This window comes from Marmota marmota, unplaced genomic scaffold (genome assembly GCF_001458135.2).
Source record: "Marmota marmota marmota unplaced genomic scaffold, marMar, whole genome shotgun sequence".
Classification (NCBI taxonomy): Eukaryota; Metazoa; Chordata; class Mammalia; order Rodentia; family Sciuridae; genus Marmota; species Marmota marmota.
Window position 1 is genome coordinate 10916595 of NW_026000057.1, and position 16965 is coordinate 10933559.

Genomic DNA, 16965 nt, shown 5'->3' on the forward strand with positions numbered 1-16965 from the left:
GCATATGTTTTAAGATATTGGCACTGGATGTGGTAGCACATGCCTGTAATCCCAGCTACTCGGGATCCTAAGGCAAGTGGATCATAAGTTCAAGGCTAGCCTGGGCAATTTAGTGAGAATCTATTTCAAAATAAAATAAAAAGATAATCCCAGTTACTTAGAAGACTGGGATAGGTAGATTGCTAGTTCAAAACTAACTTCCACAACTTAACAAGATCCTGTATCAAAACAAATAAAAAGGGATGGGGATGTATCTCAGTGATGAGTTCCCCTGGGTTCAAGCTCCAATACTACAAAATTAATGAATGAACAATGAAAATGTAGTTCAGTGGTAGAGTATCAACAATCCCCAGTACCAAAAAAAAAAAAAAAAGCCCTCTAAATCTGAATCAAAATCATCAAGCAGCAATTTTGGCAAGTGTGTCATGTTTGAGAAAGGCACTAAAACTTAAAGTAAGAAATGTCAGGATACACAAAGGATGATGAATTTTCTAAAGCATATGATAACACGGTTGAGTTGCAGCTGAAATTTTATACTGCTTCCCTACATTCTGGTATCCACCTTAACCTTTAAATTTAAAAGTCTGATGATTTATTTTCCAGCCCAAGGAAATCATACCAATGTAAATGAGCAGATTAAATTTTATAGAAGAAAGGATTAATATATTTAAAGACATAGCAATAGAAAAAATCCAAAATGAAACAAAAAACAATTTTAAATATGAAAATGGCATCCTTGAGCCGTAGAACAACTTAACCTAATATATGTATAATTGGATCCAAAAAGGGGTCGGGGAGGCAGCGGGGAGAGGGAAGTTGGGCTAGAAAAATATCTGAAGAAATTAAAGCTAATTTGTTTCAAACTTGATGAAAACTACAAACTTACAGATCTGAATAATTTAAATATTTAATAGTCCAGAGGTGAGTTTCTTATCAATAAATTCAGAGAACTTTAAAAAGGCTCTAACCTCAACTCACCCCAAATTCCCTTTCCCCAATAAAATTATTGTTTTTAAAATATGCTTTTTGATAATGAGTGTTTTCATAGGATTTTAGCTATCATGTTAGTGCAAAAGAGATTATACTGGATTAAAAGGATTATGAGTTTTACAAATTGATTTTAATAGGATTTGATTCTGAATAGCTGCCTGTAGGACTCATATCACAGCACTTAGGCTTATCTAAGTCATGGTTTATTTTGGATAACACATTTTTCTGATAATAGCTGTTACCATGTTTATACAGGCATGGCTATATATTGTGTCTTAATTCTTGATCATGCCTGCAAGAAATATTTATATTTCACCATGCCAATTAAATTGTTGATATCATTAAGTAAGCATTTACAAAATTAATTGGAAATGCCCAAGAAGTGAGAAGTAAAAACAATAACTTTAATTTTAGCTGCTTTGAGTGTTATTTGAGTGAGCCCATGTAAAACAAGTAGTACAAATTAAATTCCCACAAAAATACTTGAAAGTAATTAATGTTAGGATTACTTATCAAGTTTCCTTAGAAATAAATGTCAGGATGACAGTGAAAAGGTGGAATAATCACCTTTGAAAATATGCCCTTCCATAAAAGCTTGCAGGAATTGTTAGAGTCAACTTTTTCAAAACTCTGAAAATATAATTAAAGACTTACAGGCTCCCATTCACAAAAAATAGATGAATCTCAGTAAAAATAGTGAGTTTGTGGTGTTTCGTCTTATTCTTTCTTATCTGTGCTCCAGCTCACCAGCATTGTGAACTTGACTTGATAAAAGGGATCTATGAACATCTACAGCCAACATTCTGCTGAATGGAGAAAGGCTGAAAGCTTTCCCCATGGATGTTCACTCTTACCACTTCCATCTAACCTTCTAACCATCTAACCTTCTTCCAGAAGTTCTAGCTAGGCCAATTAGGCAAGAATAAGAAAGAAAAGGCATCCATTTCAAAAAGGAAGAAATAAATAACATGAAGAGAGATCCTACAGAATGGAAGAGAATCGTTACCACACACACCTGATAGAGCACCAATGTCCAGGTTATATAAAGAACTCAAAAAACTTAACACCAAAAAAACAAATAACCCAATCAATAAATGGACTAAGGAACTGAATTGATACTTCATAGAAGAAATACAATCAGTCAACAAACATATGAAAAAATGTTTATCATCTCTAGCAATTGGAGAAATGCAAATCAAAACTACTCTAAGATTTCATCTCACTCTAGTCAGAATGGCAAGTTATTAATAATCAAGGCAATAATAAGTGTTGGTAAGGTTGTGGGGTAAAAGATACACTCATACATTGCTGGTGGAACTGCAGATTGGTGTAACCACTCTGAAAAACAGTATAGAGATTCTTCAGAAAACTTGGAGTGGAACCACCATTTGACCCAGCTATCCCACTCCTCAGTTTATGACAAATAACGTAAAATCAGCATACTACAGGGACACAGCCACATCAGTGTTCATAGCAATTCAATTCACAATAGTTAAACTGTGGAAGCAACCTAGATGCCCTTCAATAGATGAAGGGATAAAGAAAATGTGTTCCATATATACAATGGAATATTACTCAGCCTTAAAGAAGAATGAAATTATGGCGTTTGCAGATAAATGAATGGAACTAGAGAATATCATGCTAAGTGAAATATGCCAATCCCCCAAACCAAATGTTTTCTCTGATAAATGGATGCTGATCTATAGTTGGGGTGGGTGGGTAGGGAAGAATGAAGTAACTTTGGATTGTGCAGAAGAGAGGGGTGAGGCGGTGGGGATGGAAAGAATGACAGAATGAAACAAACATTATTACCCTGTGTACATGTATGATTACACTACTAATGTGACTCTGCACCATTTACAGCCAGAGGAATGAGAAGTTGTGCTCCATTTGTCAAAATGCATTCCTCTCTCCTGTATAACTAACTAGAATAAATTAAAAGTTAAAAATAGCTTTATTTCTTCCTTTTTTTAAAAAAAATTATCTCTTTTTAGATAATGTGATCTTATTCATATGTAGAAAGCCTTAAACAATTTACACACAGAGATACACACCAAGAAAAACTATTACAACTAATATTTTTTCAGACTATAAAATCAGTATTTTTTAAAATTCCTATAAAAATGCAAGATACACAGAATTGCCAAAAGAATTTGGAAAAAGAAGAGTGAAGTTGGAAGACTCAGATTTCTTAATTTCAAAACTTACTATTCTACAGTAATCGATGCAATGTGGTATGAAAGCAGACATACAGATTAATGGAATGTAATTGAGAGTCCAGAAATAAAGCCAATTGATTCTCAACAAGGGTGCCAAGACCATTTAATTAGGAAAGAAATAGTGTTTTCATCTAATGGTATGAGCACAACTGAATATCCACCTCATATCATAAACAAAAATTAACTCAAGCGTTTCAAAGACAAAGAGTTTGAACTATAAAACCCTTAGAAGAAAACATAGGCACATATTTCTTTGTCCTTTTACTAGGCATCAGTTTCTTTGACATGAAAAGAATAAACAACCAAAGAAAAAATACATAACTTGAATTTCATCAAAATTTAAAATTTTTGTATACTATTAAGAAAGTGGAAAGAGTGTGCATGTATGAATATGTAACAACAAATCCTATCAATATGTACAACTATAATGCACCGATAAAAATAAGGAAAGAAAAAAAGGTGGAAAGAAAACTCAGAAAGGGGAAAAAATATTTGCGAATCTTATATCTGATTACTGACTAATATCCAAGAACTCTTACATTTCAATAAAAAATCTAATTCAGAAATGGACAAAAGATTTGAACATTTTTCCAAAGAAATTATACAAATGTCCAATAAGCACACATGAAGATGCTCAACATGAGCCGTTAGGGGAATACAAATCAAAACCACAATGAGATGCCTCTTCACGCTCATTAGGATGGCTATGATTTTAAAAAGGGCCAGATGTGGTGGTGCAGGGCAGTAATCCCCACTACTTGGGAAGCCAAGACAGGAGAATGCAAGTTCGAAGTCAGCTTAGACTACTTAACCAGACCTTGTCTCAAAAACAGAAGAAAAAAAGGCTATGGTTGTAGCTCAATAAAAGAACATTTGCATAGCATGTATAAAACCCTAGGTTCAGCCACTGCCGCCAGTCTGAGGCAGGTGCCCGACATGGCAAGTGCTGTGCTGCCGACCGGATCTCAGTATGCGGCGGCGGCGGGCAGCTTCCAGGGCTTCGGCTCCGGCTTCTGCTGTTGCTCCTCTCCGCGGCGGCTCTGATCCCCACAGCCCAATCCTGATGGGACTGGAAGACTGATGATTCTCCAGTGAAACTGAGGAAGAAAGTGGTCTACCCATCAGTCTTCAGCTGGTTGCCGTTGCATAAAACTACTGTTTTATCTTTAACTGTCTTGGTTTGTAGATGAATGATAGCTGATTCTCTTTGCCTACTTTGAGGATAAATACCTTCCTGTTGCATCTTCCATTTTAACTAACACATACTTAATCTAAAATATACTTCCATGTAGATATTTCTTTTTCTTCTTGACAGGTACATACATGAGTGTATTTCTTTATGCTGAGTCAAAACATGTCAAAATAATGACCATGTTTTTAATGGAAATTTTAAATTTCAGAATGTTAAAAATATATAGGAGCTATTTGGTAGAACCTGTTTGAATGTGGGGATTTATTACAGCCTGAAAATGGTATAATTGACTTACTTAACAAATTAACAAGCTGGAAAAGAAAGATTTTCAGACAAAAAGGGAAGTTGTTCAGACATAGGAAGACTTTTTAAGGGTTAAAGTCAAAGTCAGAGGACCTCATATGGAGCTGCTGACTTGACATGAGATTAGCCCCTCTGCAAATGACCCAGGAGATGCCACCTAAAGTGGTGTATTGATGCTTATGTCTGGGATGTTGTAGGTACCAACAAAACATACCTGGAGATATGGCAGGCCTTTATTAGCTAGTATTTGGCTTTGGGATCAGTATTGCCTAACTAAACAGTCACGCCAACATTGGGGCATGACTATGAGTTTGGTTGTATTTTGGTAGATAACAGAGAGTGATTTATCATTGACCTAAGAAACAAAAGAATGAGATGAGGCCGAGTGTGTTTGTGGTGGCACCTGCCTGTCATCCCAGCTATTCACCAGCCTGTTGTAAGAGGATCATGAATTTGAGGCCAGCCTCAGCAGCTTAGTGAGACCCTCTGTCATGATAATATAATGTGGGCTGGGGATGAAGCGCTCACCTAGCTTGTGCAAAGCCTGAACCTAATACCAAAGATGAAAAAAAAGTAAAATAAAAAGGAAACAAAAAGATGGAATCTTCATCTCTCAGTCTGACTGCTAAACTTGTTATTTTAAGGATTGTTTCAAAGCTTTTATTTGGTGTTCAATCCCCAGTGTCACAAAAGGAGAAAAAAAAAAAAAAAAAAAAGNAAAAAAAAAAAACAGTGTTGGTGAGGATGTGAAGATATTGGAACTCTTTTTTTTTTTTTTTTTTTTTTTAAAGATATTGGAACTCTTAGATTGCTGATGAGATTATGGAATGGTGTTGCAAACAATTTATTCTTTAAAATGATATGATGTAGTTACCATCTGAATCATCAGTGCCATTCCTAGATACATACCCAAGAGAACTGAAAATATGTTCACATAAAAATTATTAAATAATTCATATTAGTGGAAATAACCTAAATGTCTATCGGCTAACGAATGATGAATGGATAAGCAAATTGTGAAATATGATTTAGCACACACAAATACATGGTACATCATAAATAAACTTTGAAAAACATTGTGCTATATGAGAAGCCAGACATAAAAGACCGCATATGTTTTACTCATATGAAGTATTCACAAAAGAGAAATCTATAGAGTAAGTAGATTAGTGGTTGCCAGGAGCTGGAGGGAGGAGGATTGTTGAGTGATGGCTAATGGATACAAGGCTTCCTTTTGGGTAATGAAAATGCCCTGGAATTAGGTAGTGGTGCTGTTTGAACAACCATGTGAGTGTAATAAAAGCCACTAAATTATTTTAATACAGTGAATGACCTTTCAACCACAAAATAAATGTCATCATTATAAGTGATATTTATGCCCAGTTGATCATGGCTTTGTTATGTGCTATATTGATTAACTTGAAAGACATGGATTAACTTGAAAGCCATATATACAGATACATGTAATAGTAATATGTATATTTAAATGTAAAGTAAATAAGTATTTTCCCCTATAGAGCTTCTTTATTACCTCTAAAATTTTTTGAGATCAGATTTTGTGGCTTAACAATCTATATTCAGTTAAATTCTTAACATTAAATTATTTCATCATATTTTGATATGGTGAGAAACATCTCATTTAAACTTATTTTTTCTTTAAACAACAAAGTCATCAATGATGATTATGTAGAAAAAGCCATTTAGAAATTGTTCACTTTTTTTTTTTTTTTTTTTTTTTTTTTTTTGATACTGGGATGAACCCAGAGGGAATTTACCACTGAGCCACCATATCTCCAGTCCTGTTTTATTTTGAGATAATAGAAAAGTTGCTGAGGCTGACCTTGAACCTGGGATCCTCCTGCCTCAGCCTCCCAAGTTACTGGGATTACGCCACTACCCCTTGCTTCATTTATTTCTATTCATGGCTAATATATAACTACAACTATTTAAAATTTCCTTGGGATTTGAGCAGCTCTGTAAGACAGAATTTTATACCACCATTTGGGGTTTTTTCATAGCTGTTTTATAAAGATATCTATATTTTATAAAATGCACTACTTTATAAATTTTATAAAAATCTTATTAAATTTTATAGAAAATTTGCTCATATGAAAAGATAAATTTGTAGATAGTTGAAAGTAATTTTATACATGTAAACAATTGTATATAATTTTTATGTATGATATTTTTCAGGTCAAGCAAATAAAATTGCCAAAGAAGCTGCTAACAGATGGACTGGTAGGTTAGAGTGAATCTGGTAAACTATAGTTAAACTTTTATACTTACATTGATGTGAAATTCAGATGCCTTTGTACTAGCTTTGTTCAAGAAAGGGATTTCTGGAAATGTATGCATTGCTCAAGTTATTGTATATTAAATCTTTTCAGTTAAGATAAGTTTATGTTTTAAAATCTTATAATTCACTTTGCAAAAGTATATTTTTGTAAAACCAATGACACTTCCAGTTGAACTTTATGTAACTTTTCCCAAGATAAATCATTTGGATTAATTGCTTAGCTTTCATATGTATTAATAAAATATATAGTTGAATTTTCACATATATTTATTGTAAAATACACCTTTTAAGAGTTTCAAAGAATCCTAAAGATTTATCTCCTTGCAAATAATAATAGCTAATGTTTGTTGAGGCTGTTTTCCAATTTTGTAATGCTTATCTGTGGTGTCTCCTCAATTATTTTATGAGGTAGATTTGATTATTATCTTTCATATTGAAGATGGGGATAAGGCCCTCAGGAATCCAAGGCCACACGTTCACTAGGCTATGAAACAGGAATAGAATTCTGGTTGTCTGATTCCATAGTCCAAGCTCTTACCTACCATGTAATACTGTCTTCTATGTAAGCCTGCTTTCAGAGAATCCATTTGCAATGGGTACACCCTCTGATCCACACTAGAAATAATCTAAGAAGTGAGAATTAAGGCATATGTATGTGTCTTAATATTTAGGGAGAAGATTAATAAATAGTGATTGCTGTGATTTATAAACAAGTATAATTAAGATTCTTAAAACCTGCCAGAAAATGAAACTGATATTTTTATATTATAAAATAGTGGCAATTGAATTTTTCCATCCTATTGAGAGTCTATAATGTCTTCCTTTGTATTAGTCATCCTCATTATGTTTCTGTGGGAGAATATGGATGAGATTGAAGCAGAGATGTGAAAAGCTTAAAGTGACTATGTTTAGTCAAAGTGGATTAGTCACTGGAAGAACAGAGATTTTTGCCAGCTTTTCCTGTCACCCTGTCCAGGCTTGTGTTTCACACACACACACACACACACAAAAAAAAGAAGAATCATTTTTTCCTAGTCTATTTTAGAATCAAGTAGATTTGGTGACATCAGTAAAATTGGTCTTTTGTTCCTTTATTACAAAGTTATTCCCTACATGATATAGTGCTTTAGTGATAAGAACAAAATAAGATTAAAAGAACAAGCTAATATTGAAGAAAAGAGAATTGTGTCTGATGAAATATCAATAAATAATAAATGCAATGATATTGTATGGGTTTGACAAATGCCAAATTCTGAGTGTGACATAAGAAGCAAGCTGACTTTTAGGTTAGAGATAAGAGTCACCAGGCGATTTGGCCCAGGAGTTCTCAACAAAGCATCACAGCAAGCAGTAGGAACAGGCATCATGTGTGTACAGTGCGAGGACCTTGACTTTGAAAAGTGTCCAAGCCGAGCTCCTTATTAGCTAAGTGACCCCTTGAACTTCTCTGAACCTGCTTCCTCATGTGTGCAGTGTGGATATCCACGTCACATTTTGAGAGGCCTAAATAAGACAGTCTGTAAACTCTTCAACACAATATTAGACACATCAGTAAATTCCCTCTTCCTTTTCTCATTCTTCATCATAAATTTCAGTTAAATAAACAATTATAAATTGTCTTCCAATTCATCATAAACTTCCTAGATTATAATTAGAAAAAAAAACTGGCATTTTTAAAAGTGTGTGGAAGAAAGATATTTTTAGAATAACAGAAACAGCTGTTAAGAAACATTTCCATGTGAGGTTACAGCTTATTTTTTCTAGCATAAACATGTATTATGAAAAGGCGGAGATAAGTGATAAAGCAAATCACACCTCAGAAAATCTCCCTCTCATGAAAACAAACAGAAAATATCAGTATTACTTATAACTAAAAATTATTAATTAGCTATCAATTAAGGTTTGGTTTCTTTCTACATAACAAAGTCTTTAAAACGTATATAATTGAGAGTATTTTCTGTTTAATAATATAGAATGAAATTACTTAGTATAAATATAGAAAAATCACATTTTATTGTTTTGCAACATTAAATACACTTTAAATGTGATTAACAAATTATATCACCTAAAACCTTACTTATTAATAATTAAAACAGTAGTTTTTGTTGTTTTGCTGTGCTAGACATTGAACCCAGGGCTAAGCTACATTCCAGCCTGAGATAGGGGAGTTTTTGTAAACACATACAAGAAGCATCTTAATGTGTGAGGTCCTAAGAGGTTTATAGCAAGTGATATTGCCCATCCTATTCCTATATGTATCTTGGGTATGCAACCAGGTAGATTAACAAGAATTTACTAGACTTAAGGTTGTTTTTAAACAAAATTATTCTTTATCCATTTACAAAAATTTTTATATAATAGGAAAATCATAAGATAGGGAATGACTTATCAAGATATGGATATGTTATCTTGAAGACAGATAGCTTATGGCCCAAGGAAGTATTTAATTCTATTAGCATTATTGTAAAGAAGCTTTTATTTGTTACTTCTTTTGTGTTAATATTCGAGTAAATATTCAGATTAAAATGTTTTCTTGTCCTGTGTGAACCAGAAACTCCTTCCTGCAGAGACTGTTGAATAACCTCACTTTGGTGCCTCATTTTCATCTCTCCTGACCCATGTTCAAAGTCTGTTCACTGCAAGCTTCTTCCAGTATTATTTATGTTCTCCCATGTCCTAGAAATCCTTCTGTACTCATGAAGCCTATCTTGAAAGCTATGCACATAATACTTGGTCTTTTCTCTCTAACACACATATCACTTTGGAATTGTTCTGTAATAAATTAATGATATTTCTCTCTCATGTCAGCTTGAAGGCATAGGTTCTTTACATTCTGTAGTATCTTTAATACACTTAATACCTATATTCTGTAGCAGTGGGCCCTTACAAATACTTGACTATGATTGGCAAGAATGTTTTGATTGTTAAGTACTAAAAGATCATCCTGGAATACCTCATGCTATTGTTTTAATATTCTCACTTCTTATGAAAAGTAAAGATTCATCCAGTAGCAGTGGGGCACACCTGTAATCCCAGTGACTCAGGAGGCTGAGGCAGAAGGATTGCAAGTTTGAGACCAGCCTCAGCAAATTATCAAGGCCCTAAACTCTTTAGCAAGACCCTGTCTCTCAAAAAATAAAAAGGAGGCCGAGGATATAGCTCAGTTGGTGGAGTGCTTGGCTCTCATGCACAAGGCCCTGGGTTCAATCCCCAGTGCCACACACACAAAAAAATAATCATCAACATAAATTTAAAAAATAAAAAGGGCTAACGATATGGCTTAAGCACCCTTGGGTACAGTTCCCCCCACCTGCCAAATAAAGAGTGAAGGTTCATTTTTATACTGTTGACATAGCACAATACTTTATTTTTTATTAATTAATCTATTTAAATTAGGTATATGACAGCAGAATGCATTTTGATTCATTGTACACAATTGCAGAATAACTTTTCATTTCTCTGGTTGTACACGATATATAATGTCTATATAATGCATCATATGTGCAGTCATACATGTGCCTAGGGTGATGATGTTTATCTCATTCCACCATCTTTCCTGCCACCATGCACCCTCCTCACTCCTCCCTCCCCCCTCCCCTTTGCCCAAAGTTTCTCCATTTTTCCCATCCCCCCAACACTTTAAATCAAAGAAATAATATTTTTGTTAGACTGCCTATTCTATGTGAAGCAGCAGTATTCACCTTAGAAATAAAAATTCCAGGAATTTTTTTATCATCATTTGATACTTGGAATTAAACTTCCACTGAAACTATATTAAAGAGTGATAAAGCTTCATATATATATTAATTGACAACCTGCAATCCTTTTGCCTCAGCCTCCTGAGTCACTGGGATTCCAGGTGTGCCCCACTGCTCCTGGATGAATCTTTACTTTTCATAACAGGTGAGAATATTAAAACAATAGTATGAGGTATTCCAGGATGATGCCAGAAGATAATACCAGAGTGGTTTATGCAGCAGAAATTTATTTTTTGACCATTCCCCAGGCTTCAAATCCAAAATCCAGGTGTTAGCAAGGTCCCATTCTGAAGCCTCTCCTTGGTTTGCACATGACTGTCCCCCTCCCCCATCCTGGGTCCTCCCATGGTCTGGGCAAAGCTAATGTCTCTCAATGTGCCCAAATATTCTTTTATTATAAAATTGAATTAGAGCCCAGCTTAACCACCTCATTTTTAACTTAATCACCTTCTTAAAGATCCTGTCACCAGTACAGTCACATTATGAGATAAGGGGGATTAGGACTTCAAATATGAGTAAGGGGGGGAGAAGTAGTAGCATGATTAGCCCATAACACTCCAGAAGAACCCATTTAAGCCCTTTGCTTCATTATCACTACTAATACAGTGCTTAACATATTCTGACAAACCAGAAAACCTTAAATCATTGTTTTTCTATGTGTAGAATAATTTTCATTATAAAAGTTGTATGTGTATATAAAAGAAATGTGTGAAATTAAGGTGGGGAAACTCACCCTCATTCCCATTCCCCAATCGCAGTCACTGTTAGCATGTTAGACATTTGCATTGCTTTTTTTGTTCGCTCTCGATTGCGCTCGCTGGCTCGCGCTCTCGCTCGCTCTCTCTCTCTCTCTCTCTCTCTCTCTCCTTTAACTGGGATGAATGAAAATCCTTGACCAAAAGAAATCTTTGCACATACTTTATTTTCTTTCGTTGGGATATATTCTTTTAAGTAGAAATAACACATTTTTAATTGATAAAAGGCATTTATACCCCCCACCCCACCCCAGGGGATACCAAAGACACATCTGTTCCTATCTTTGTCTTAAGAGACAGAAACCCTTTCCCTCATCCCTTCTCCCTCACACTGGCCTGATTGTTTGAAAGCCATTTCTCTCTGAGGGCGAGAAAGAAGTATCTGGAAAGCATGTGTTCCTATTGGAACAACTGATTCCTGAGGCAACAGTCAGACCTCTGTGGTGAAAATGCAGAAGAGATACCATTAACCAGTCCCTGTCTGTGTTGTTTAACAGCACATAACTTACTGAATTTTTTAATATGAGATATGTTCACTTGTCCAAAATATCTTTTATTTATAGTTATTGCTGTTAATCTTGAAAATAAAGACTACTTAATACAGCAGAAAGCAATAAGAGGAAGTAAAGGAGCAATGAAGATAATTGCATTTGAAATATTTTATGATTGTGTTTTTAATTCTTAAAACTATTTCTCGCTCTCTTTTTCTTTTAGATAATATATTTGCACTAAAATCCTGGGCCAAAAGAAAATTTGCATTTGAAGAAAATAAAATTGATAAAACTTTTGGAATTCCAGAAGACTTTGATTACATAGACTAAAATGTTCAATGGTTGTAGAGGATCTATGAGCTTGTAAATATGTAAATTTTAGAATATTTTTCAACTAACTGTACTGAATTTTCATTTATTGTAACTATCATTTTATTATTTTTAAATAAAATGTGAAATGCAGGGGCTAGGGCTGGGGCTCGGCGGTAGTCTGGCATGTGTGAGGCTCTGGGTTTGATTCTCAGCACCACATATAAATAAATTAAATGTCTACCGATAATTAAAATAATATTTTTTAAAAGTATGAAATGCAGATAATCTTCACCTTTTTTGATAGATTGAAAGCAGGCTGATAACTATATACCTCAGTGCTCATTCAAAGTTAAGATAATACAAAGTAAAGTCATCCATCTCAGTCAAATCAAATTTATAGATGTTTTTTCAAAGGTCAAAAGCATGACTTTTTTGTTTTCATTTAAATATTAAATACTAAGGGTGCATTTGAAGACTCTGTTATACAAATACATAGTACATGTTGATGTTTAGAAATAATCTTTAAAACCCTGATGGTTGTATTATTGTTTCTCAGTATTGGTGGAAAATGTGTGATTGATACTCAGTATACTGAATCATCTTTGCAAATCTCCCACAGGGAAAAAAATATAGAAAATTGGTGTTTCTCAATTTTGAGTTAAGTAGTAGTTTAACATAGACATGCAGGCCACCTTCTGAGTTTTTGATACTTTTTTCTGCTGGAAGTAAGCATATAGTTCTTTGTCCTGATTTATGCACTTTTTATAAGATCATAAAGTTGTTTGTATAGTATACATCACCAACTATGCAGAATTCTAGGTTTTTATAAACTATCAAAGGGATAGGCTAAAAGTAAAATAAATCCCACGTATATATTTTTTTTTTACCAATTCAGCTTAGAGTTTTTGCAAGCACTCCAAAAGAGACTTTTAAAGGAAAAGATAAAAATTGATAATGTCTTTTACAACACATGCCTTATTTTTTTTTTTTTTTACACTGTCCAATCTTGGTATTCTTTTAACTTGAGTGAAATACTCCGTATGTCTGAAATGACCCAAATGGCATCCAAACCATTTGTTAGTGAATCTGGCCTTTGTATTGTAGGGAGTTCCTCTGGGCCTACTTAATCACTTCTTGGGGGTAGACAGGCACAAATTGGTCCATCTTTGTTGGTGGGGCCAGTTTATGTTGCCTTAGGGCAAAAGCTCTTCTCACAAAAAAAAAAAAAAAATTTGATTTAAGAAACAATAATAATCTGCCATAAGCCTTTTTTTAAAACACTGATTGTGAGATTTCCAAAGTTTCTCAGACCCAGTTGTCATTTATTAGAAATCATGCTTTCTTGCTTAGAAAGTATGTTATGTTCAAAAAATAAGCCATTTCTTATAAAACCTAAAAAATGCTGTTGTATAAGTGTTGAGGCAACTTTTGAGAGGGTATCTTTATGGGTCTAATACACAAATGAATAAAATAATATCTATTTGTGAGATTATATCAGAGATTAGGACACCCTTGTATTGCCAAAAATGTACTGGTATATGCTTAACAACTGACTCTAGGGAAGGGGGAGGCTGATTTAGTATTTATTTGTATGTTGTTAATGCTCCCAGCATAGCCAATTTCAGGTTACTAATGTGATAACAATACAGAACTGGAAAAGAAGGTCAGTGTACACAATTTTGTAGTACTCCTACTATAAGGTCCTTGCTTAGCATCTGGATGGCCATTTTAAGGAAAAAGTTTTGATTTCCCACCCAAGGGCCTTCCTGAGAAAGGCTCACCACTCCCTCATACCAACCCAACCCTTAACTACCTGCATTGGACCCGCCCGGTTCTGATTCCTGAGCCTTCCCCATAGAAGTCCAAGAACTCAAGCCTGTTTTGCCTCTCTCTCCTATAGAGAGATGGCCTTCATTTGTCAGCTCTGATGAATAAACTCTTGTGTGTATCTCTGCCTGGTCTCTGTCTTTCATTTCTCGCTTTCCCCTCACCTACCATACAGATGCAGTAGATAAAAATAATCTCAAGAACATAAGTAATAGTAAAATAATTAGGGAGAGATGAATTTTTTATCTTTATCTTTGTTTTTAATAAAGTTCATTGCAAAGGGATTAGAAAAGGAAATGAGTACAACAACAATTTATAAACTTAGTTATAAATTATAAACCAAATTATAACTTAATCTTTCATGATGTCTGTGTCTAACAGCTAGCTTGCTGTTAAAATGGTTGATTCGCCTGCCCCAGCACACCACTGTTGATAATCCCTTTTTTTTTTTTCTGAGGGGTGGTATATGCTAAGGGTTGAACCCAGAGCCTTGTGCATGCTCAGCACGTGCTCTACCACCATTACTAATCTTTAAGAGTTAAATTTGGAGATACTAATTAAGTAGCCCAGGGGCATTAGTTCAGCCAGACTCAAGGTAATCCTTAGTCTTGGACTGGTTTTGTTATTGATCCCAGAATTTATGTGATGCAACTTGGGTAAACAGAATTATAAGTGATCTAGGACCAAATATGATTCAGTAAGTCATGCTATGCTTGATAATCCCAATATCTTTTCAATGAATTATGCAGTTTTGCAAGGTATTTGAAACCTGATACCCATCTTATCAACCATTTCACATGTAGTTATCTTTTAAATCTCAGAAATAATATATGTTCTAATTTTAAGAGATTCTAAAAAAAAGATAGTGTCCTGGTAACTTTCACAGTTATCCAGGAGCAGATCAAATCACCGAATTGTTCTTCCTGTGGCAATGCCACTCCCTACTGGATAAATCGGTATGAATTTTCCTCTGATGTTTGCCACATCATTAGTCTAACAGGATTATAAAGTTCTTGGCCTGTTTCAGAAATAAATGCTATTATTCTAAATTTTATCAAACATGATCCTCTTTAAGGGATTAGAAAAGGAAAGGAAATGAGTACAACTGGCAACCCAAAACCTAGAACCACGCCAGTAATTCTTGCACAGAAAAGTCCAGATTATAAATCTGATAATACTGTTTTTTGAGAACATGAAGTAAAATACCTAGAAAATATTTCTTAGGTAATATGGTATTATCTGTAAGAACAGCTAAATGTGACAGATGGTAGGATTGTGTCTGAAAATTATGTATAAACTCCCTTTCAGGATATGTTTCCAGGATATGCCAGGATGAAAATGTACTATATTATGAAATGACCCACTACAATGGACTTATATAAGTTATGCTTATCCCAGCCTGATTTTAAAAGAAAATTATTTGAGAGGTAAACAACATGGGCTGTCTTCTTCCAAAATACTCATAGTTGAATCTCAAGGTTAATGGATTCTATGGATAAACTAGTGACATACCACCTGAGGGCCTATCTTTTACTGTCTTTTTACATCTTTAATGATGTAAAAATAAACAGGAATATATGACAAAGACTATATGTATTCCACAAAGCCAAAAATTATTTTGTATTTGACCCTTTACAGAAAGGTTACCACCCTGAAAAGTCAACTATTGACAGCCTGTGGTTTAGCCATGACAGGCAAGATGTATTTTATTTAGCCCAAACTATATTTTATTTTTTAAATTTCCAACATATTTAGGCTGTAAAATATCACATGAAAACTAAGATTTTCAGCTTCTTTTGGATATTATTAAGAAATCATAAATCCTTCCATATGGCAGAAGATAAGCTCAAGGTGAATAGTACTGGTTCAAGGGATCATAAGGCAATTCATTAGACCACCAACATACAGCTTTCTTCCTTAAGTCACAGTTTGGTTCCAAGTTGACAGACTGATTTGTTATTAAATTTTAGTTTCAACTTTTCTAATTTCAGAAAAAAAAATTGATGTTATTTTGTTTTTGATTGATAACTAAGGGAGAACTGATAATCTTTTTTTTTTTTTTTAATATTTATTTTTTAGTTTTCGGCAGGCACAACATCTTTGTTTGTATGTGGTGCTGAGGATCGAACCCGGGCCGCACGCATGCCAGGCGAGCGCACTACCGCTTGAGCCACATCCCCAGCCCCAGAACTGATAATCTTGATGAAACATTTTATTCAAAAACAGGGATTTTTTGCATTTGCTCAAGTATCCTTTTATATTTTTCCAATAATTTTGTTATTTTCTTCATGTGGATTTTTTAAAGTGTGTTTTAAGTATTTCATCTTTTTTTGCCATTTTTAAAGAGACTTTTCCATTTTATCTTTTGGTTGGCATAATTTATGTGGCTGAAGGCTATTGCTTTTGCATATTTTCTTTCTTTATTTGCAGTGTTGGGGATTAAATCCAGGGCCTCGTGCATGTTAGGTAATTATACAACCAGTGTACTATATCCCCAGTCCCTGCATATTAATTTTGTATCCTCCTGTTATGTGAATTCATTTTCTGTTATTATAACTGAATAACACAGACTGGGTAAAGAATAGAGGTTTGCTTAGCTGAAGGTTCTGGAGGCTGGGAAGTCCAAAAGTATGGCCTCAGCATCTGGTGAGGGTCTTTTTGTTGCATCATAACATGGCAGAGGGCATGAATGGCAAGATAGTGTGCTAGCTGGAGTCTCCCTTCCTATTATAAAGTTACTAATACCATGTTGGGTCCCCACCCTCATGTCCTCATCTAATTCTAATTACCTCCCAAAGGCCCATCTCCAAATGTGGATTTGA

General features: G+C 34.4%; 1 protein-coding gene across 1 annotated transcript in view; it reads left to right on the plus strand.

Annotated features, from left to right (window-relative positions):
- Mnd1 (meiotic nuclear divisions 1) overlaps positions 1-14264 on the plus strand; it is a 56733-nt gene extending 42469 nt beyond the window's left edge. The window contains exons 6-7 of the mRNA XM_015484359.2: positions 6898-6942; positions 12228-14264. Coding sequence (XP_015339845.2) covers positions 6898-6942; positions 12228-12334 — 152 coding nt within the window. The 3' untranslated portion in view covers positions 12335-14264. The remainder of the gene's footprint in view (positions 1-6897; positions 6943-12227) is intronic.
- Positions 14265-16965: the final 2701 nt, after the last annotated feature.